We start from the raw sequence: 24,537 nt of genomic DNA on the forward strand, positions 1-24,537 counted from the left end.
ACAAATGTGTTAATTTCACTTATCTCTGAAACAGAGTAATTATTTCACTTGTGTGATGTGGATATTGTTAGCTATGCCAGAATCTGTCATCTGTCCTAGATTTCCCTTAAGGCGATGATGGTGAGCTGCTTTCTTGAACTGCTGTAGACTTTGGGATTAGGTATGCCCATAGGGATATCAGGGAGAGAGTTCCTGAGTTTTGACCCAGTAACAGTGAGGGAATGGCAACATATTTCAAAGTAAGATTGTAAATAAATTGGAGAGAACTTGCAAGTAATGGTGTTTCAATGTTCTGCTGTCCTTATCCTTCACAGTGGTAAAGGTTTGGAAGGAGCTGCGATAAATCTCTGCAAGGCATATTTTAGAAGGTACACACTGCTGCCACTTTGAATTGGTGCTCAACTGAATGAAGATTGTGGATGGGATTGTTTTGTCTTGGATGGTGTTGAATTTTTTGAGGGTTGTTGGAACAGCGTTCATCCAGGCAAGTGGAAGATTCCACCATACTCCTGACTTGTGCCTTAGAGATGGCGGACAGGCTTTGGGAAGTCAAGGAGGTGAGTTACTTGCCGCAGTATTCCTAGCCTCGGATCTGTTCCAGTAGCCACTTTATTTATGTGACTGTTGAATTTATAATCAATGATAATCCCACAATGTCAACAGTGGGGAATTCAGTGATGATAAGGCCATTGAATGTCTGGAAGAAAACATTAGATTCTCTCTTGTTGAAGACAGTCATTGTCTGACACAATTGTTACTTACCACTTATTAGCCAAGTTTTAGTGGAACTCAAAGTGACCGCCCCTCTGTAGCTTATCGATGAGTGCTTTCTCTCCGAGGCTGTGCCCTTGGACTCTACTCTCTCGTGATAGTGGAAACATCTTCTCCATGTCCACTCTATCCAAGTCTCTCAATATTCTGTAAGTTTTAATGAGACTTCCCCCGCTCATTCTTTTAAACTCTGAATACAAACTCATAATCCCCAACCATTCCTCACATGACAAACCCTTCATTTCCATGATCATTCTTGTAAACCTCCTCTGGACCGCCTCCAACATCCTTCCTGAGATTCAGAGATCAAAACTGTTCACAATATTCCAAACATGGTCTGACCAGAACCATATGCAGCCTCACTGGTTCATCTCTGCTCTTGTATTCTAGCCCTCTCAAAATGAAAGACATTGAAGTCTACCACTCAGAGTACATTCTGTGTGACTATATCAGGCTTTTGCTTGACTAGTCTATGAGATTGCTCTCCCAAGTTTAGCACAAGCCTTCCCCCCACCTGCCCCTCCCCCCTCAACCTTAGGTATCTATAAAGAGGACTTTGCAGATTCAACAGAATTAGGTTTGCTGTTGCCATTTCTGGAGTGTAGGCCAATGACAACTGGGCCATCAATTCCATTCATTTCTTTCGACTTTGTAGTGGATTGATACAACTTTGCTTGGGACACGTCAAAGGCAGTTGACCACATAACTGTGGGCCTGGAGTCAAGCGATGGTAGATGCTACCTATTAAATTTAAATTTGAGATAGACTAATTTTTATTAAGGAAGGGTTTCAAGGGATATGGGCCCACGGCAGCCATCTGGAGTTAGGTCATAGATCAACCATGATCTCATTGAATGGCAGCACAGGCTTAAGGGGCTGAATGGCCTACTCCTGTGCCTACATGTAGGCCAGACTAAGTGAGGATGGCAAATTTCTTCCCCTAAGCTATATGAGTGAACCAGATGGCTTCTCACAATCATTGACAATGGTTTCATTGTTGCCATTCAAATAGCTTTTAATTCTGGATTTATCAATCTATTTCAAACTTTACCATCTGACAGAGTGGGATTCGAACCCAAGGCCCTGAAACATTTGCCTGAGCCTCTGGATTTATATTCCAGTGACGTCATCACCTTTGTAATTAGGGGCGGGCAATAAATGCTGGCCCAGCCAGCCCAACCCACCACCTGTAAGTGGATATGAAAAAGTGACGCAGAGGCTAAAGTTCAAACCATTCTTCGGAGGTTCAGAACAATCTCAGCATTTCCATCATGGAGTTCCAATCAGTGCACCTTTGTAGGATAAACACTGCAGTCTCTGCAGCTTCATATTTAACCTCTACATACATTCTGTTATTTATTAATAAAAGGGAAGTACCTGGATGCAAGTGTATTAGGCCAGAGTCAGTAATACTGTCCCATGCGTAATAACAACTCTGAACTCGTTGATTAGAAAATATTAATATCATCCCGAAACTGATTGACTCGAAACTATCTAACAACAGTTTTACTGTGAGTTTAATGAAGGTTCCTCACAAATACAATGCCTGTTGTCATTGATGATGCCCCCCCTTTCGAAGTCACTGCTATCAGCTGTGCAGGGTGAGTTAGCTACTTTCCCACAAAGTGTAAATCCCTGAGTCCACAGGGATCTGTTGCTCCCAGCTTCCTAGAGACAACTAAGTCATGGTTAAGAAACTCCGACAAGACACAATCTCTCTGCACGCATTTCCCGATCTCCACTTCACCTAACTGCGGGGCACAGCTCTCTGTCCATGAGTTGTTGAGATGAGGACCAGATTGAAGTGAGAGGTACAGAGAGACTGTTCAGGAGAGCCAGGACCTCACTGCCCCACGAAAGCAGTGGACAACCAAGGAATTCAAAAGAAAACGTCTGGAGTGGTTCTGTGACTCGAAGCTGACCAAAGAGAGTTTGTAGACATCACCCAGAACAAGTCGATTGGTGAGCTGCTGCCTTTTGTAGCCACCTTCTATTTTGTGATCGCCATCCAATAAAAGGTTAAAGGGTGAAAATTAAATTTAAAAACATTTATTTTTCTAGACGAGGAGCAGAAAGAGCTAACAACTTGTAGTTTGAGAACATTGCAATGCATGCCTGCTGACAGGATGCCAGCACTGTATTAAATGAAGGTGATGTAAATCTGGAATGTTTCTGGGGAAGCAGTACTCTCCCTCCGCACACCCTACTCTCAATTTTTGTAATAACCGGCTAAACTAACAAAAATGATCGGAAGAAGTGAATATCGAAACACACAACATTTGCTGTTCCTGTGCCAAACGATTGCAGCGGTACGTGCTTGACAGGCTGCAGTGACCACACGTGCAGTGTGAATTACCAGCTAAACAAGTCTTTCCCTATTTTAAAATTCTACCAATGGCTAGCACCTGACTTCAAACATCCGCCACTCTCCCTTATAACTCGCTGCTCTACAAGAAAATAGATAAGACAGTATTCTCACTGTAGACAACAGAGAGCCTGTTGAAATATCCATCATTGCTTACCATCAAATGAGTTAAATATATCTTATCCAGTGAATGAGCACAACCCTTAAGCTGGCTTGCTTTGCCTCCTACCTGAATATGCAAATACTGCTTTCTGAAACAGCGTTACAATTCTCATCATGATTATAACTAGTTTGTACACTGGCTGTTCTATTGTAGTATAATAGTTCCTCCACAACAACAAAAAAAATGCAGTACCTTGGTCCATGGTCACTCCCTAAAGATCCCATCCTCCGAGCTGCTTTAGGGCAACTGTTTACATTTGCATCCTTGGTGTTCTGTTTGGTTGCATTCATCACAGCCTCAGGCTCTGAAGAGGACGGGTTCAGCTTTGTTCCTGCCATAATTCTGCCTGCATCAGACCTCTCTCAATTAATTCACTCGCCAAAGCCCACAGCAGTTACCCCTCTGCTGGCAGCTACCACCCAGTCTTAAATGCATCTCTCCCTGCACTTGGAAGTGGACTGGTCCTAATCTTCATTCGGTCTTCACGATGCAAAGAATCAAAAATAAAGAGACAAGCAAATCTTGCTGCTGCATTGATTTTTGACCAAATCATTCAGCAACAGGGGTGGAGGAGAGTGACTGTCATAAGCAGGCATTCACAGTGCCTGAAATGCTGCATCAAATGATGTACAGCTTGCTTTCAGTGCTCAGTCAGTGTCTCTTGTCAACTCTGCACCGGTTATGAGTGTAAATGTAAAAATGTTGCTTTGTCGCGCGGATTGAAGTGAAAATTACAGAAGGAAATGTACGTGGTCAGAAACTTCCTGTTCCTCATCTCTTCGCTGTGATGGAAAATGTTCAAAATGTTAACTATTACAACAGTTTTAAATCTTATAAATTGCACAGTCAGTGCCCAACTCTACTTTAAGACTGAAAGCAAGGCTGGCATTTTAAGGAACCAGTTCACAGCTTCAGGACATCTCAAAGCACTTTGCAAATTAATAGACACCTCCAACATGGTAAAACGGAACATGCAGCAGCTAACCTAGCTCACACATTTAGGCGGATGGTGGATTTACAGTACTGTGTGACACCAACAGTGTAAGTTCAAATCCTGTACGAGGTCAGAAGTCACACGACATCAGGTTATAGTCCAACAGGTTTATTTGAAATCACAAGCCTTCGAAATGCTGCTCCTTTGTCAGGTAAAGGGGCAACTCTCTGAAAGCTTGTGATTTCAAATAAACCTGTTGGACTATAACCTGATGTCGTGTGACTTCTGACCTTGTCCACCCTCGTGCAGCACCAGCATCTCCAAATCCTGTATCAGCTGAGGTTACTGTGCAGGGCCAGCCTTCTCAACCTCACTCTTTATCTGAGGTGTGGTGACCCTCAGGTTAAACTCACCACTGTCTGTCTCTCTCTCTCTCTCTCTCTCTCTTTCTCTCTATTGTTGGAGCAGGACAATGGTGACTTCACCTTTCGGATTTACTATTGTCACATGCACCTAAGTACAGTGCAAAGATTTGTTTTGTGTGCAGTACAGGCAGGTGATGCCAGACAAAGATCACATGGCGATTGGACAGAGCCAGGAATACAGAGTTACTGCTGCAAAGAAGGTGCACAAAAAGCAAGATCAACATTATATTTGAAATTGGAGAGGTCCAATCAGCAGTCTAATAACAGCAGAGAAGAAGCTGTTCTTGAATCTGATGGTATGTGTGCTTAAGCTTTTGTATCTCCTCTCTGACAGAAGAGGTTGGAAGAGATTATAACTAGGATGGGAGGAGTGTTTAATTTGTTGGCTGCATTTCTGAGGTAGCAGGAGTATAAATGGAGTCAATGGATAGAAGGTTGGTTTGTGTGATGGACTGTGTTGTGTTCACAATGCTCTGTAGTTTCTTATGACCCTGAGCAGAGCAGTTGCCATACCAAATGGTGATGCATCCAGACAGAATGCTTTCTATAGTGCATCTGTAGAAGCTGGTGAGAGTCCTTATGGACAAGCCAAATTCCCTTACTTTAACATTGACTGAGAGAAAAACTCATCAAGCTGTCCTCGGAGCTAAGCTCCACAGTTTGTTTTGCTCTCCTGTACTTACGGAAGGACGTTAACGCATTGGAAGCAGTTCAGAGGGGGTTTACTGAACTAATACCTGGAATGAGATGATTGTCTTACCTGGAAAGGCTAGCCAGGCCAGTTGTGGATCCTCTGAAGTGTAGAGCAGTCAGAGGTGACTTAATTGAAACATAAGATCCTGAGGAGATTTGATCTGGTGAATGTGGAAACGATGGATCCTCTTGTGGGAGAATCTAGAACAAGGGTCCGAGATTTAAAATAAGGGGTCATCCTTTTTTTCAAGACTGTGACGTGGGCATCGTTGATTGGCCAGTCCCTTTTTGCCCGTCTCTAGCTGCACCTTGAGAAGGTGGGGGTGAGCTGCCTTCTTGAACCGCCGCAGTACACCAGCTGTACGTTGACCCACAATGCTATTAGGGAGAGAATTCCAGAATTTTGATCCAGCGACAGTGAAGGAATCATGATGCATTTCCAGATCAGGATGTGGTATGGTTTTGCGGGGGGGGGAATGGCAGGGGATGCTGTTCTTATATATCTGCTGCTCTTGTCCTTCTGGATGGAAGCCAGAGAAGGGGAAACGTTCATTTCCTCTAGAAGTTTGAGAGCTTTTGGAATTCCTTTTCTCAATAAACAATGAAAGCAGAATCCTTAAATAGATTCTTGATAACCAAGGGGATGAAAGATTATCGGAGTTATTTCGGGATGTACAGTTGAGGTTAAAATCAGATCAGCCCCGATGGCAGAGCAGGCTCAAAGGGCCAGGTGGCCCAGTCTAGTTCCTTGTTGGTATGTTTGTCTGTGAGGACACGGGGAGGGGGGATGGCCTCAGTTTGATATGTAATCTGAAAGGCCGCACATCTCCAGTGCAGTACTGCATGGGAGGGTGATCTGGGGTTTTGTACTTGGTTCAGTAGAGCCAGACTTGAAGTCCACAACCCTCTGACTCTGAGGTTAGTGGCTGACAGCACAGCTGAAAGAATCCCTTCCCGGGCACAGTACTCAAGCTCAGAATGGACAAATGCAAACCATTAGAATAAAGGGCAGAAATAAATGAGATATGAGATTTAGAAAAAAAAATGCATTGTTTATCCTTTATCAAGACCTTACTAACAATGGAAATTGTTCATCCTTTATAAAGCTTTATACTAAGGATGAAATCAGTAACTCAGTGCTATAACCTGACTCAGTCATCTGCTCACTTGCTTGGCTTAAAACAGATGATTGAATGGCAGAACGTATTTAACAACATCGTGCATTTATGTAGCACCATTTACGCAGTAAACTGTGACACTACGCTTCACAGGAACAGTGTTGATTAATGCTTGATATGAGCTGTCACAGGAGATAGAATCCCTACAATGTGGAAACAGGCCGTTTGGCCCAACAAGTCCACACCAACCCTCTGAAGAGTAACCCACACAGTACCCTATTACTCAACATTTATCCCTGACTAATGCACCTAACCTACACATTCCTGAACACTATAGATAATTCAGCATGGCCAATTCACCTGGCCTGCACTCAGAGAAGCCCACATAGATACAGGGAGAATGTGCAAACTCCAGACAGTTGCCAGAGGCTGGAATCGAACCGGGTCCCCTTCACTGTGAGATAGCAGTACGAACCACTGAGTCACCTGATCAACAGCTTGAGCAAGGAGGCAGTTTTCAAGGGGCCCTTTAAAGGAGAACAGAGAGCGGGAGGTACATAAATGAGGAGGTCTGGGGGGGGGAGAGTGTCAGAGGGCAGGGAGAAAGCAGCTGAGTGCATGGCCACTGACAGTGGTTCTATTAAAATCCAGGAGAGGCCAGAATTGGAGGGGTGCAGATCTCCGAGAGTTGAGAGACTGGAGGAGGTAAAAGAAATAGGGAGGGGTGAGGCTATGAAGGGATTTTAAAACAACGATACAATTCTAAAATCATGCTGTTGATGAAAAAGAACCCAACGCAGGCCGGAGGTGAACTGGGCTGGATGGGAGTTAGGTCGTGAGGCAGCAGAGTTTTAGCTGATCTCAAGTTTGCAGTGAGTAGGAATGGGGAGGCCAACTGTGTTAGAATCTGGTAATATTCAATTATTGCAAACAAGCTATACGGCAATGCCCTGCATATCAGCAAATGAGAACAAATGACTGAATAAGCTTTATTCACTCGAATGTCTCCTGTGACAAGTTTATAAATCGCCACTTACAGCACATCGTAGGTCCAAAGATACTGAGGTTCAGCTTCTTAAGTAGGAGAAAGTGAGGACTGCAGATGCTGGAGATCAGAGCTAAAAAATGTGTTGCTGGAAAAGTGCAGCAGGTCAGGCTGCCTGACCTGCTGCGCTCTTCCAGCAACACATTTTTCAGCTCAGCTTCTTAAGTTACAGATTAGTTACAGGGTAACAATGTCACCAACACAAGGTACAGACTATCTAAATACAATCCTTAGCTACAGAATAGAGAAATGAAGAAAAGAAGTTATATTACAGCTATACATTGTATATACACAGTACACAGTAACTAATATCCTTACACACAGATGAAGAGGGACACCAGTTCGACTGGGACAATACGTCCATGCTGAGACAACGCACAGGAATTTCTAGAAGCCTGGCATTCAAACCAGAACTCCATTAACAAACATATTGATTTGGACCCCATTTACCAACATCTCACGAAAAGAACCGGAAGTGATACCATCCATCACAACAGACCAAGACACATAAATATAAAGCCGGACAGAACACCAACGCTTCCCCAGAGGCTCACTGACGATATTACCTAGCATGGTGATGAAACATCTGAAAACAAACCTACCCACTCAGCAAGCAACCTTACAAACAGCATAACCATAGGTCAGAAAAACAAGTAGTTAAAAAGACAAACGCCACAGTCTCTCTCCAAAGGCGCTCCATAGCAGACCACATGGTCTGACCACTGGCTGCCACCACACACTGTCCCCCCACTTCAGGCTGCCAACCAACAGCTCTACTTTGGAGGCTAGGGCCAGGGCTGTCTGAGGCCAAGAAAAGGGAAGAAAAGAGCAAGGAGAAAAAGAAGAAGAACAGGGGAAGAGGATGAGCTCTGGCTGTGGATGATCCTTCTCAGCTGCCATCTTACCAGAGGATGATGATGGGGCAGCAAAACAAGGCCACAGGAGGAAAAACAAGGAGATATTCCTGCTCATTTCAAATAGGGGGAGGCAATGGCTGAGTGATATTATTGCTGGACCATTAATCCAGAGACCCAGATAATGTTCTGGGGAACCTGGGTTCAAACCCTGCCACAGCACTGAAGGAATTTGAATTCAATTTTAAAAATCTGGAATTAAGAGTCTAATAATGACCATAAATCCATTGTCAGAAAAACCCATCTGCTTCACTAATGTCCTTTAGGGAAGGAAACGGTCATCCTTACCCGGCTGGCCTACGTGTGACTCCAGACCCACAGCAATGTGGTTGACTCCCAATGAGGATTGGCTGTCTGACAGGAGACAGAAAGTTGGGATAAAAGGTTCTTTTTTGGAATGGCAGCCAGTGACAAGTGGTGTCCCACAGGGTTCAGTGTTGGGCCGCAACTGTTCACTTTCTATATTAATGATCTGGATGAAGGGACAGAGGGCATTCTGGCAAAGTTCGCCAATGATACAAAGTTAGGTGGACAAGCAGGTAGTTCTGAGGAGGTGGGGAGGCTGCAGAAAGATATAGACAGTTTAGGAGAGTGGTCCAAGAAATGGCTGATGAAATTCAATGTGAGCAAATGCGAGGTCTTGCACTTTGGAGAAAAGAATACAGGACTATTTTCTAAACAGTGAGAAAATTCATAACGCCAAAGTACAAAGGGATCTGGGAGTGCTAGTCCAGGACTCCCTAAAGTTTGACTTACAGGTTGAGTTTGTGGTGAAGAAAGCAAATGTGATGTTGTCATTTATCTCAAGAGGGTTGGAATGTAAAAGCAACGATGTGGTACTGAGACTTTATAAAGCTCTGGTTAGGCCCCATTTAGAATACTGTGTCCAGTGTTGGGCCTCACACCTCAGGAAGGACATACTGGCACTGGAGCATGTCCAGCAGAGATTCACAGAGAGTGGTGGCCTGTGGAATTCATTGCCACACAGCGCATTTGAGGCCAGGACGTTAAACGTCTTCAAGGCAGAGATTGGTAAATTCTTAATCTCACAAGGAATTAAGGAATATGGGGAGAGTGCGGGTAAGTGGCATTGAAATGCCAATCAGCCATGATTGAATGGCGGGAGCGGACCCGATGGGCCGAATGGCCTTACTTCCACTCCTATGTCTTATGTTCTTATGGACTCTTAACTGCCCTCTAGGCAATTAAGAATGTTGACCTAGCCAGCGATGCCAACATCCTCTGGATAAATAATTTTTTTTAAAACTTCCTGGTGAATTTCTTTGTCAGACTATTCGACATAGGAGCAGAAATTTGACCATTCCACCCACTGAGCCTGCTCCGCCATTCAATCATGGCTGGTACATTTCTCAACTCCATTCTCCCATTTTCTCCTTGATGCCCTTGATATTCAAGAACCTACCTATCTCATTGTTACAATGAATGAAACAAATTCGATAGTTGTTTCAAATAGCCAGTGTCAGCACATTAGACCAAAGCACCTTGTTCTCTGCTGTTTCATTCTATAATTCCATCTGTCGCACACGTTTACTCAGTGGAAGAGCTGATTGTGAGGACATGGTGAAGCCTTTCTGTGCATTAGAACAGAATAAGATACACACAGTACACTACATATCACTCATATTTAGCAATGTAGAAAGTAATAAGGCTTTTATACAATCCATTAGTGCTCTTCTGAGTAAATGAGGCACTAGAAAACACGCTTAAGATACTGGTCTAATGTCTGTATTTATAGTACTTTTGAAACCATTTCTAATTGCCTCACTGGCAATTATTAGAACAGGAACATCATATTGTCATTGCTGTGGGTCTGGAGTCACATCTGGGCCAGACCAGCTAAGGATGCCGACACAGCCACTGTTCATTCTGATTGATTTGCATAAAACTGATATCACAAAACGCAAACTTGCATTTAGAAAGCATTTTTCACACCCTCATGGGTCCTCACAAATAGATGTTATTATGCCAACAAATGCAAAATCTTGTTTGTTTACAGCAATTTAAGGTAGCAAATGGATCTTAAAGGTACTGGCACACATTGTTCCCTCTCACTCAATCCTCTCTTACCTTGTGTTCTCTTTCCAAAACAAAGACTAGGCCTTAGCTAGAATAAATTCCCATTATGCACTTCATTGCAAACCCTACAAATCTCAGTAGAAATCCACTCTCCCATTTTCCCTGTATTTTTTCCGGCTGACTGGATATATCCAGTCATCCCTCTTCCTGCTTCACTGCATCCTGCTGCCCGGTTTTATTTTCAGACTTTCCTCAATCCCGTGTCACATCTTAAGCAAAAGCAGCCAATTTTTCCACTACTTGGAACCGTGCAGCTTGTATCTCAAACATCTAAGAAAATCCAGTTTGGGCTGACAAATGGCACGAAATCATCTTGCCACAAAAGTGTCAAACAATGGCCATCGCCAACAAGAGAGACTCCAAACAATGGCATTATCATCACTGAATTCCACTATTATCAACTTGTCAGAAACTGAACTGGACTCATTATACAGATACAGGCGCTACAAGAGCAGGTCAGAAGCTGGGAATCCTGTGTTCAGTAACTTCCCTTCTGACACCCCAAAACCTGTCCACAATCTACAAGGCATGAGTCAGGAGTGTGATAGAATACTCCCCAACCCTTGCCTTCCCATCTATCTTTGTATTGTTATCAAATTTGGTTACACGGAGTGCTTCATAACCTAGAGTTCATCAAAAGGAGAGTGGAAGTTCTAGCTTTTCATCTTGCACTCATCTGATGCAAGAAACAACCTTGAGAAAAAGAGACACCTGGAAAAAGAGCAGACTGTTCTTGCTCAATCAGGTAAATTTGATGAAGGCCTTTTGCCCGAAACGTCAATTGTACTGCTCCTCGGATGCTGCCTGAAATGCTGTGCTTTTCCAGCACCTCTAGTCCGGAATCTTGCTCAACCAGTCCATACTCACAAACCTCAGGAAAGTATGTCCACCATTAGACGCGATTCTGCTACTGGAAATCACTTGTTAAATAATCCAGGCAGTGCTAAGAATTACATTGGAAACCAATTGAAGATCATCAGCTGAGCCTGCAGTGTGATGGGCTAGTGCAAGCGAGCAAGTCCATGCGTAAACACTCGGCTCCTTGTTTTATGTCGGGAGAAGGAATTTGTACATATCAGAGCTTTTTTGAAACAAAAGGGGTCATGGAGACAGCTCAATGTTTCTCCTGGTAATGCCCTTAAATCAGAATGTGTGTGTCTGGTCTGAGAATTAAGATAGACCGTTAACTGTTCTTGCTGCAGCTCCGTGCCAATGATGGCAATCAGCACCATCTTCCCAATCCATGCAATATCTGTTTTTCCCAGGCTGTTTCTTGTGTCTTGATTCTGAAGGGTACAAGATGAAAAGCTTCAGTTCCTGGTCTCTTTTTACCAATGTCTGAATTCTCATCCATGTCATTAATGTTGGTCATGAATAATTGAGGTCCCAACACTGATCCCTGTGGCATTCCACTCGTTACAGTTTGCCAACCTGAAAATTAGATTAGATTACTTTACAGTGTGGAAACAGGCCCTTCGGCCCAACAAGTCCACACTGACCCGCCGAAGCGCAAACCACCCATACCCCTACATTTACCCCTTACCTAACACTACGGACAATTCACCTAACCTGCACATCTTTGGACTGTGGGAGGAAACCGGAGCACCCGGAGGAAACCCACGCAGACACGGGGAGAATGTGCAAACTCCACACAGTCAGTCGCCTGAGGCGGGAATTGAACCCGGGTCTCTGGCGCTGCGAGGCAGCAGTGCTAACCACTGTGCCACCGTGCCGCCCACGAAAATGATCCACTTATCCCCACTCTCAACAGAGAAAGATCTTTTTCCCTGACTCTTTTTGTCAGTGTTCTGCTATTATTTCCTGAATAACATTCCTTTGCCATCATTTACGCTGAGCGGGATAAGACCTGATCAGTGAGCATTCGGTTATTTGTACTGATTGTCAAACTGCTGGCTCTCCATTCTCTCACCTACTGTATTCCACAAAACAACCGCTAGCCCAGTCCCTGTTGCTGTCTGCCTTTGAGCATCACTCTCCAGAGTCCCGTTCCCCATCTGCTATGTCTTGTTTACTTGGGTTTGTTCTCAGCAAGGCCAATCTACGTTCTGCCATTCGTACCTATCATGACCATCTATATCGCTCCTCTACTACCATTAGCATTCCTTTTGTCTTTTGCTCTGGACTCTCTCCCAATTGGTTCCACCTGCTCCTCCTTTGTCTTCAGCATAAAAACCATCATCCTCCAGCCCCTTATAGGTACAAAGAAGAGTCATGTTGGATTCAAAGCGATAATTCTGTTTTTCTCTATCCTCAGACGCTGCCTGAGTTTCACCAGCACTTTCTACGTTTTTATTTCAGCTGTCTATAGCTCATTCCCCCTCAGCGCACTGTGCCACTAATCAAGTTACAGACTCGCCACTGGACTAATTAGGACCTTTGAACACGAAAAATGCGTCATATTGGCACCTGGAAATGATCGGGTTACTCAATTTCCAATTCTGGGTTAAAAATCGAGCCCTTCATTCTTGAATCACTATCTGCTTTGCTTTGTTTAAAATGCATTTGGTCTCAGAGTTTTATTTCACAGTTATTTCTCATTTCTTCATCTATGAAGAGAGATTGAGCGGTTTTGGCCGACACATTTTGGAGTTTAGAGGGGAAATCTCACTGAAGTATGTAAGATGGAGTCATAGGGATGTGCAGCACGGAAACAGACCCTTTGGTCTAACTTGTCCATGCTGACCAGATATCCTAACCTAATCTAGTCCCACCTGCCAGCACCCAACCCATATCTCTCCAAACCCTTCCTATTCATATAGCCGTTAAATGCTGCAATATACAACCTCCACCATTTTCTCTGGCAGCTCATTCCATACATGCATAAGCGAAGGGGACTGACCATGGAAAAGATGCTTCCCCTGCTGGGGCAATCTGAAATGGGACGTCATAGTTTAAGGATAAGCGGTGGCAGATTTAAAGCAGAGAAGAGGAGAAATTATCTCCCTCAAATGGTCAGGAATCTGTGGAATTCATTACCACAGTGCGGTGGATGCTGGGACATTGAGTCAATTTAAGGAGGAGATAGACAGATTTATAATTAGTAACAGGTTGAATGGAGAGTAGGCAGAAAAGTGGAGATGAGGCTGTCATGAAATCAGCCATGATCGTATTAAATGGAGCAGGCTCACTGGGATTAATGATCAATTCCTGCTCTTAGTTCTTATGCTCTTATGTTCTGACCAAAAGGATTGTTTTTGAGTTTGGAATTGGCCATTGAGGAGTTGCAATACAATTCCCGGATTTAATATCAAAAAATAAAAAGACCTTATATACCTGGGTTCACACTCTGACTAGACCCACATGCAGTTTTTATTTACTTGAAAAATGCAGTTTAACTAGAACTGAGCAGAACAGGAGGAAAACACTTAGGTTCTTTTGCCCCCTCAGGGAGACAGGAAAAGGAATTGGGTGAACCTATTAACCCTCTAAATAGTTGTAGCATCAACTGATGGGAGCAGAAATGCAGAAGTGTCTCATAATTTACAGATGCGCTTGTTTTCTCAAGAACTGACAAACCTCTCCTCAGGCTGTTGAAATCTTCCTTACACTCAAATTATCTTAGATTAATAGGCTGTTGACACTAGATTCTTGCTACTGCTCACTCTTCTCCCACAAAATAAAAGCTGCAGGTCACTGTGGTTGTCAGTTACCTCAGTGGTCTGGATGGCTGGTCTGTAAGGCAGAGTGACACTAATAGTGCAGGTTCAGTCCCTGTACTGGCTGAGGTCACTGTTAAAGGCCAGCAGTCTCATCATGTCTCACAAAGTTGATGGAATTGTTTGGAGAACTAATGAAGAGTATTGATGTGGGCAGAGTGGTGGGCGTGATCTATATGGACCAGTAAGATGTTCAACAAGGTTCCCCATGGGAGACTGGTCAGCAAAGTTAGATCTCATGGAATACAGGAAGAACTAGCCATTTGGATACTGAACTGGCTCGAAGGTGGTGGTGGAAGATTGCTTTTCAGACTGGAGGCCTGTGACCAGTGGAGTGCCACAAGGATCGGTGCTGGGTCCTCTACTTTTCATCATTTATATAAATGATTTGGATATGAACATAGGAGGTATAGTTACTAAGTTTACAGATGACACCAAAATTGGAGGTGTAGTGGACAGCGAAGAAGGTTACCTCAGATTACAATGGGATCTTAATCAGATGGGCCAATGGGCTGAGGAGTAGCAGATGGAGTTTAATTTAGATAAATGCAAGGTGCTGTATTTTGGGAAAGCAAATCAGAGCAGGACATATACACTTAATGGTAAGGTCCTGGGGAGTGTTGCTGAACAAATAGACCTTGGAGTGCAGGTTCATAGTTCCTTGAAAATAGAGTTGTAGGTAGATAGGATAGTGAAGAAGGCGTTTGGTATGCTTTCCTTTATTGGTCAGAGTATTGAGTACAGGAGTTGACAGGTCATACTGCGGCTGTATAAAGCATTGGTTTGGCCACTTTTGGAATATTGCATGCAACTCTGGTCTCCCTCTTTCAGAAAGATGTTGTGAAACTTGAAAGATTTACAAGGATGTTGCCAGGCATAGAGGATTTGAGCTACAGGGAGAGGCTAGGGCTGTTTTCCCTGGAGCGTCGGAGGCTGAGGGATGACCTTAAAGAGGTTTGTAAAATCATGATGGGCATGGATAGGGTAAACAGACAAGGTCCTTTCCCTGGAGTGGGGGAGTCCAGAACCAGAGGGCACAGGTTTAGGATCACAGAGGAAAAACTTAAAAGGCACCAAAGGAGTAACATTTTCATGCAAAGGGTGGTACGAGTATGGAATGTGCTGCCAAAGGAAGTGGTGGAGGCTGGTACAATTGCAATACTTAAAAGGCATTTGGATGGGTATATGAATAGGAAGGGTTTAGAGGGATATGGGCCGGGTGCTGGCAAATGGGACTAGATTAGGATATCTGGTCGGCATGGACGAGCTGGACCGAACAATCTGTTTCTGTGCTGTACATCTCTATGACTTTATTTGCTGGAGGTGTACTAACAGTCACCATTAGATGTCTCTCTCTAATGGAACAGCACCCCTCTGAGGCTGTGGTGACTTTACTATTTTACCACAACATGAGGTACTGCCTCAGTGAGATGAGAGGGGCATTTGAAGTTGAGCAAAGAGAGTGTGCAACTGATCAAATGAACTAGCTCCTCTCATGGATTTTTATTTAACATTTGAGGGAATTATAATAAGGCACTAAGTGAATTATCTCAGCAGAGAGAGAATGTTGATGAAAGGAGCAGATGGTCTAATGACTCATCAATGTTCAGCCAGTCACAACAACTGGCACTGCAGAAATATAGACTCTGCTTTTTAAAATTTCTTTCACAAGATGTGGGCACCACTGGTTAGACCTGCATTTGATTCCCACTGGAACTCCTCGTGAACTGAGCTTTACAGAGAGTCAACCACATTGCTGTGGGTCTGGAGTCACGTGTAAACCAGACCAGGTAAGGACAGCAGATTTCCTTCCCTAAAGGACAGAAGCAAACAGGATGGATATATTTGTCGATAATCAATCTTGGTCACTATTTCCATGATTAGCTTAGTACTTCCACAGCCCCTTTCCAAGCCCAACAACATGCAGTAATATTTATTTCAGAGAAAGAATTTGTATTGGATTGTGTGTACTCTGCACTTAGTCACCTAATTGCCCTGTCAATCATCCAACATCAACCAGACGTTATCGGTAGCACAGTTACCCCCGAGAGGGAAAGCTCCCCCTTCAGGAGCCTCAACATATGATACAGCCTGCAGTGTTTGGGATACTGCATCGTTAGAATTGCCATGCTCAGACGAGCTGTTAAACTGATCTGAGAATTTGCTTTCTGGCTGAGTTTTGATGAGTTTTTGAAACAGCGTTCTTGAATATTTTAGTGGGGAGGTAAATATATTCTTGACACAAGGGGATGAAAGGTTATTGGGGCAGGCGGGAAAGTGGAGTAATCAGAACGGCCTTGATCTTATTGAATGGCAGAATAAGTTCAAGGGGATGAGTGGTCTACTCCTGGGCCATCAAGTAAAAGAACTCTACGGGACTATTTGAAGATTTTGAGGGGTTCAAAATGACTTAAAACAAGTTATCTGGCCCATATCACATTGATATTTGTGGGATCTTTCTGTGTCTAAATTAGTTGATGAGCCTCCTAACAGTGACCACATTGTACAACGTTTAATTGGCCATAAAGTGCCTTGGCATATCCTGATGCATGAAAGGTGCCCTATAAACGCAAGTCTTTGTAGAGTTCATACGATCCCAACAGTGTGGAAACAAGCCATTCGACCAAACAAGTCCACACCAATCCTCCGAAGAGTCACCCACCCAGACTCATTCCCCTACCCTGTTACTCTACATTTCCCTTGACTAATGCACCTAATCTAGACATCCCTGAACCCTATGGGCAATTTAGCATGGGCCAATTCACCCAACCTGCACGTCTTTGTACAGTGGGAGGAAACCAGAGCACCCGGAGGAAATCCAAGCAGATAGGGGGAGAATGTTCAAACTCCACACAGACAGTCACCTGAGGTGGGAATTGAACCCAAGTCCCTGGCACTGTGAGGCAGCAGTGCTAACCACGGAGCCTTGAAAGAAGTTCTGGGATTTATATATATAAAACAACAGAAATCAGCATATCCCATTTAAAGATGACAGTTTTAATCTAAGACTTTACTGTATCACATCTCCATGACACTGGACTCCTTTAGCTATAAACTCTGTGAGCATGATCTTAACCTCCACAACCACCTTATGAAGGAGCAGCACTCCGAAAGCTAGTGCTGCCAAATAAACCTGTTGGGTGACAACCTGGCGTTGTGTGACTTTTAACTTTGTACACTCCAGTCCAACACCGGTAACTCCAAGCCTTGTTTTCATTCCACAACTGACTGGTGGCTTTTAAATAATCACGTCAATTCAAATATATACAAACCTACAAACTGACAACAGATGACGACCAAAGATAAGGTTAAGTTTTAAGGTAGAAAAGTAAAAACAATGACTGCAGATGCTGGAAACCAGATTCTGGATTAGTGCTGCTGGAAAAGCACAGCAGTTCAGGCAGCATCTGAGGAGCAATAGGTAGAAAGGTGTTGTGAGGGTAATCCTTAATTGGGGGCTGTGCAACTGGAGGTGCAGCTTTTAAAGTGGGGATGTTCAAGAGGCCAGGATAACGGCACAGACATGTGTGAGGGTTGAGGGTCAAGGGGAGATTAGAGAACTAGGGAGGGGTGAGGCCATGGAGGCAAGGGTGACCGGTTTAAAACCAAGGCACTCATTGACCAGGAGCCAATGTAAGTCCGCATTGCCTACGTAACAGCATGTTTCCATGTGGGTGCATTAAACTAATTGCTGCTGCCAAGTGACATTAGAAATGATAAAGTGTGCATCAGCAAAATGCCTCAGGAAAGTTAAGTGCCTCCATAAATTGAGAAGGAAATAAATGAAAGTGCATCAAAACCAATTCAGAATTTGGCCAGGGAACAATACTTCAAATTAATCATGCTTAGTTGGAGCTCCTCAGATTTAACCTTATTGTCATCCTGGAGTAGCATAAACTCCCTCGAGTTATTTTGCTTACATATACAAACTCACATATCGGCATCAATGACTGGGAGACCCTCGCTCAGGGCAAACTGACTCAAAGGAATCTCCTGCTTGAAGAGGCACAATTCTTTGAGAACACCTGTCAATCAGACAAATTACGGAAAATGAACCGGAGAAAGGGATGCCTGCAATCTCAAGGCAAGGACCAATTCCATCTCTGGGAAACAACATGTGGTCAGAGATGTGGTTCTACTACAAGGCCCATCAACTACATGTGCCCAATCTGTACTGAAAACAACAAATGCTGGAGCTGACAGTGGGTCAGGCAGCATCCATGGAGAGAGAGCAAGCTAAGGTTTCGAGTCTTGATGACTCTTCGTCAGAGCTGATATGAAGAGTGGAGGGAGTAGCATTAATGCAATAGTCAGGGGGAGGGTGGACTGCTGGGGGAGAAAGAATATTGATAGTTCAGATTAAGTAATCAGAATGTGAGAATGGCAGAACAATGGTAACTGCCAGACTAGAAAGGGCAGATGGAGTGCGGGGAGGGGAGAGGGGGCACGGTCACAGACAATGGGCCAAATACTGCACTTAAGTGTGGTGAGAGATGTGGCTCTACAATCAGGCTCATCCATCAGTAAAGGACCGCACAGAATTTCAAAGAATCCCTATAATGTGGAAACAGGCCCTTCGGCCCAACAAGTACACACTGATCCTCCAAAGAGTCACCCATCCAGACCCATTCCTCTACCCTATTATTCTACATTTAACTCTGACTAATGCACCTAACCTACACATCCCTGAACACTATGGGGCAATTTAGCATGGCCAATGCACCCTAACCTGCACATCTTTGGACTGTGGGAGAAAACCGGAGCACCCGGAGGAAACCAGCACAGACAAGGGGAGGATGTGCACACACCACACAGACAATCGAACCCATCTCCCTGGCACTGTAAGGCTGCAGTGCTAACCACTGAGCCACCGTGCCACATGACCAGTGACACGGAATTTCCTAGGGGACCAATCACACTAGACTTACTTACCTAGACATTGAAGTTGGGACTCCGTGCAGAACTGGAGGAATGATGGGCAGAAAGACTCAGCTATTGGCCCCGCTCCATCACAATCTTTGTCTCCAGGCCAAGTGGTGTCCAGCTCCTGAAAGTCCTTCTTAAAAACATCCTTCCTTTTCTTTGGTCAGCCCTGGATTCTTTTCCTGTCTAGTGGTGTCCATTTGACTGCCAGTCTGGGTGGGGTTACATCCATATGGTGAACTGTCTGTCTGCCATCTCCTGCCGTCTCAGTTACCTCTCCATCATGTTATTCTGCAGATGCCTCTAACCAGCCTTGTTCTTCTTCAGTGATCTTGTTTCTCCATGTGATGCCCGAGATCTCTCAGAGCTAACACTGGTGGACCACGTGCACCTTACCTGAGCCCTATGCTGTTCTCTCTATGTTTCAATGTCATTGACTGCGCTGTTACATGTTCAGTTCTCACTGGTGCCACCATGCTATATGTTGTGGTCATATCCACTGGAGCCATATTGGAAGCCTTGAGTGAACTCTCTGCCAAGAATCTTTCTTATTGGTATTTGTCTAAATTACTGATACCAAATGGGGAAAATGGCCACACAAAGTTTTCAGCACGATGTAGAGGTGCTGGTGTCGGACTGGGGTGGACAAAGTCGAAAGTCCCAAGACACCAGGTCCAACAGGTTTATTTGGAATTACAAGCTCTCAGAGTGCTGCCCCTTCATCGGGTGAAGTGAGAGGGCAGCACACAGAACACAGAATTTATGGGCAGAGAGATCAAGAGCAGAGAGATCAAAAGATCATACAAATGGTGTGAGTGAGATGTCAAATAATAAGTCTCTGCAGGTGATCAAGAGCGTCAGACAGTGTGAGTAATGTGCTGGAAGAGCACAGCAGTTCAGGCAGCATCCGAGGAGCAGTAAAATCGACGTTTTGGGCAAAAGCCCTTCATCAGGAATAAGGGCAGAGTGCCTGAAGAGTGGAGAGATAAGCTGGAGGAGGGTGGGGGTGGGAGAAACTAGCATAGAGTACAATAGGTGAGTGGGGGAGGGGATGAAGGAAGAGATGGGGAGTAGTGCCAGTGTAATTACGGAAGATCGACTGTTCTACGTAGCCAACAAAGAGACAGGCATAGCTGGGGCCCATACGTGTGCCCATGGCTACCCCTTTGGTCTGGTGGAAGTGGGAGGATTCGAAGGAGAAATTGTTAAGCGTGAGAAAGTTAATCTGGCACCACTCCTCCGCTATATTGATGACTACATTGGCGCCACCTCATGCTCCCGCGAGGAGATTGAGCAATTCATCAACTTCACCAAGACATTCCACCCTGACCTTAAATTTACCTGGACCATCTCTGACACCTCCCTCCCCTTCCTGGACCTCTCCATCTCCATTAATGACGACCGACTTGACACTAACATTTTTTACAAACTCACCGACTCCCACAGCTACCTGGATTACACCTCTTCCCATCCTACCTATTGCAAAAATGCCATCCCGTATTCCCAATTCCGCCGTATCTGCTCCCAGGAGGACCAGTTCCACCACAGAACACACCAGATGGCCTCCTTCTTTAGAGACCGCAATTCCCCTTCCCACATGGTTAAAGATGCCCTCCAATGCATCTCGTCCATATCCCGCACCTCCCCCCTCAGACCCCACCCCTCCAACCGTAACAAGGACAGAATGCCCTGGTGCTCACCTTCTACCCTACCAACCTTCGCATAAACCAAATCATCCGCCGACATTTCCACCACCTCCAAACAGACCCCACCACCAGGGATGTATTTCCCGCCCCACCCCTTTCCGCCTTCCACAAAGACTGTTCCCTCCGTGACTACCTGGTCAAGTCCACGCCCCCCTACAACACACCCTCCCATCCTAGCACCTTTCCCTGCCACCGCAGGAATTGCAAAACCTGCGCCCACACTTCCTCCCTCACCTCCATCCAAGGCCCTAAAGGAGCCTTCCACATCCATCAAGGTTTTACCTGCACATCCACCAATATCATTTATTGTATCCGTTGATCCTGATGCATTGGGAAGACTGGGCACCTCCTAGCAGAGCGCTTTAGGGAACATCGCCGAGACACCCGCACCAATCAACCACATCACCCTGTGGCCCAACATTTCAACTCCCCCTCCCACTCTGCCGAGGACATGGAGGTCCTGGGCCTCCTTCACCACCACTCCCTCACCACCAGACGCCTGGAGGAAGAACGCCTCATCTTCCGTCTCGGAACACTTCAACCTCAGGGCATCAATATGGACTTCAACAGTTTCCTCATTTCCCCTTCCCCCACCTCACCCTAGTTCCAAACTTCCAGCTCAGCACTGTCCCCATGACTTGTCCTACCTGCCTATCTTCTTTTCCACCTATCCACTCCACCCTCCTCCCTGACCTATCACCTTCATCCCCTCCCCCACTCACCTATTGCACTCTATGCTAGTTTCTCCCCAACCCCACCCTCCTCCAGCTTATCTCTCTACCCTTCAGGCTCTCTGCCTTTATTCCTGATGAAGGGCTTTTGCTCGACACGTCAATTTTACTGCTCCTCGGATGCTGCCTGAACTGCTGTGCTCTTCCAGCACCACTAATCCAGAATCTGGTTTCCAGCATCTGCAGTCATTGTTTTTACCCAGTGTGAGTAACGTGTCAACAGCTTAATAACAACCAAAGGGATGACCCATAATCCATTTAAATGAGGCAGAGAGATAATTTCAAAATATTAAAGATAAGGTGGTGCGGAAGACAAACCAAATGGCTCGAATAATATGATAGGTGTCGCATGCACAGGGTCGAACCAAAGTAATAATCCAAAACTGTACAAACTAATTAAGGTAGAGAAATCATAACAATTTATCAAGGTGATGGTGTCTTCAGCATCACCCTATTCACTCCAGACAATCTCTTCTGGGCAGAGCATCCCCATCTTTTCCAAGTACAAAGGCAAGGAGTTCAAACACCAATGCCTCAATTGTCTCAAGAGGGCTGACATATGGTGAATATAACTGCACTTGGTTAGTCCATCTGGATTCGCTGCATTTACATCTAAATACTTTCCCTGGAGCGTGGCAGGCTGAGGGCTTGCCTGAAAGAGGTTTACAACATGATTAGAGTCATTGATAGAGTGAAGGTCTTTCCCTTGGGAGTCCAAACCTCAGGGGGCATCGGTTTAAGGTGAGGGGGGAAAGATCTAAAAGGAGCCTAAGGGGCAACACTTTCACACAGAGGGTAGTGCGTGTATGGAATGAGCTGCCAGAGGAAGTGTTGGAGGCTGGTACAATCCCAATATTTAAAAGGCATCTAGATGGGTATATGACTAGGAAGTGTTTAGAAGGATATGGGCCAAATGTTGCAAATGGGTCTAGATTAATTTAGGAAATCAGGTTGGCATGAATGAGTTGGACTGAAGGGCCTGTTTCCATGCTGTACATCTCTGTGACTCTAATCGGCAATGTATATAACTTTAACTTAATCAGCCCTATTGATAAAGTACTGGATAAAAACTGCAAGTCAAATAAAACAAAAAACTGCAGGTTCTTAAGTCGAGGGCTAGGGTCAGGGTCAGGGTCAGGATCAAGGTTCAGGTTTGCTGGAGTTCTGATGAAGAGTCACCAGATAGAGTCATAATCATAGAGTCATAGAGATGTACAGCATGGAAACAGACCCTTCGGTCCAACCCGTCCATGCTGACCAGATATCCCAACCCAATCTAGTCCCATCTGCCAGTACTTGGCCCATATCCCTCCAAACACTTCCAAATGTCTCTTAAATGTTACAATTGTACCAGCCTCCACCACTTCCTCTGGCAGCTCATTCCATACACATACCACCCTCTGCGTGAAAACGATGCCCCTTAGGTCTCTGTTATATCTTTCCCCTTTCACCCTAAACCTATGCCCTCTAGTTCTAGACTCCCCAACCCCAGGGAAAAGACTTTGCCTATTTACCCTATCCATGCCCCTCAATTTTGTAAACCTCTATAAGGTCACCCCTCAGCCTCTGATGCTCCAGGGAAAACAACCCCAGCCTGTTCAGCTTCTCCCTTTGCTCAAATCCTCCAACCCTGGCAACCTCCTTGTAAATCTTTTCTGAACCCTTTCAAGTTTCACAACATCTTTCTGACAGGAAGGAGACCGCGCAATATTCCAACAGTGGCCTAACCAATACATCCACAACAAGATTTAAAATGTTAACTCTGTTTTCTTCCCACAGGTCCTGCCAGACCTGCTGAGTTGCTCCAGCAATTTCTGTTTCTGCTATAAATGCAAATTCTTCAGGCAGACTCAAGCACAATAAAGGAATGTCAATCTTCAGAATAAGCAAGAATCAAAAGGTACAGAATATAAGGCTAGACATTTTATTAGAATGCGTGCACTTCACGTCAAAAACACACTGATTGTTCATGACTAGGCAGCTCTCTCTACCCTCACAGCACATCCTCATTATAACACAATCCTTTACCCACTATCCTCTAAGGTTTATATTTAATTTTAAATTGAAGAGAATGCGGAAAGGTGGATGAATTTATTCTGTTGGGATAGACAGTGGTGGGAGGAGAAGAAAGCAAAGACTGAGATGAGTTCCCTCCATCTTTTTCGAATTGGTATTGTGCATGTAGATAAGGGGCATGTTGTGGAACCAGAATGAGTGAATCATTTGATAGGAAAAAAACAGTCAACTTCTGAAATTCAGAATCAATTTAGAGCCAGGCTATGCTGGCTCAGTGGAACATTGAGAGGAGGTTAAAATAAAATGTCAGATTCAATAAAGAGTAGTGTAAGATGAGTTTAGACAGAGAAATAGATCAAGTTCTGAAGACTGAATTGGTTGAACAAGGAAATTTAATTTGTTCAGATCATTAATGGTCCCAGAAACAAGTCTACACACCAGGTCTATCACACTATATGAAATAACAAACAAGCAAAGGCTTGAATTATGAATGTAACACAATCCATAGAGTTCAGATGCTCAGATGAAGTGATTTCTATCAGCAGGCGACATTTTAGTTATTCCTCAATTATGTCACAACCGTGTCACTCTATACTGCTAACAAAACCCCTGTGCAGATCCTATTCGGGAAGGATAGCTGCAGTAACTGAAGCTGACTGTCAAAGACTTTGGGTAGAATCATCCCAGTCCATGAACGATGTTAGTGAGTTTGGAATAATTCAGAGAGATTGGTTAGAGGGAATGTCCCCATAGCAAAACCAAGAAATCCCAATTCCCTGCTGAGTGTTGAATGGGCAAGACAAGATTCTCCCTAATAAGGGGCGAGAGGCCTTTTCACATCAGCATCCTCATTGCAACACCATCGTCCCTCATTGATACACAGATCCGTGGGTGGCACGGTGGCACAGTAGTTAGCACTGCTGCCTCACAGCACCAGAGACCCGGGTTCAATTCCCGCC

The 24,537-nt window shown here is 44.6% G+C and overlaps 1 protein-coding gene across 7 annotated transcripts in view; it reads right to left on the minus strand.

Annotated features, from left to right (window-relative positions):
- Window positions 1-24,537, minus strand: part of kcnt1b (potassium sodium-activated channel subfamily T member 1b) — a 433,004-nt gene that overhangs the window by 268,108 nt on the left and 140,359 nt on the right. Inside the window, exon 1 of one of the 7 annotated variants that reach the window (XM_087998273.1) lies at window positions 3,492-3,903. The exons of the other annotated variants lie outside the window; for them this stretch is intronic. Within the exon in view, the coding sequence (XP_087854399.1) occupies window positions 3,492-3,637 (146 nt within the window). The 5' untranslated portion in view covers window positions 3,638-3,903. Of the gene's footprint in view, window positions 1-3,491; window positions 3,904-24,537 lie in introns of those variants that run through there. 7 annotated transcript variants of the gene reach the window in all.

The sequence above is a fragment of the Chiloscyllium plagiosum genome, unplaced genomic scaffold, assembly GCF_037043375.1.
Source record: "Chiloscyllium plagiosum isolate Xiang-an unplaced genomic scaffold, Cpla_swu_hap1 HiC_scaffold_21, whole genome shotgun sequence".
In the NCBI taxonomy this organism is placed as follows: Eukaryota; Metazoa; Chordata; class Chondrichthyes; order Orectolobiformes; family Hemiscylliidae; genus Chiloscyllium; species Chiloscyllium plagiosum.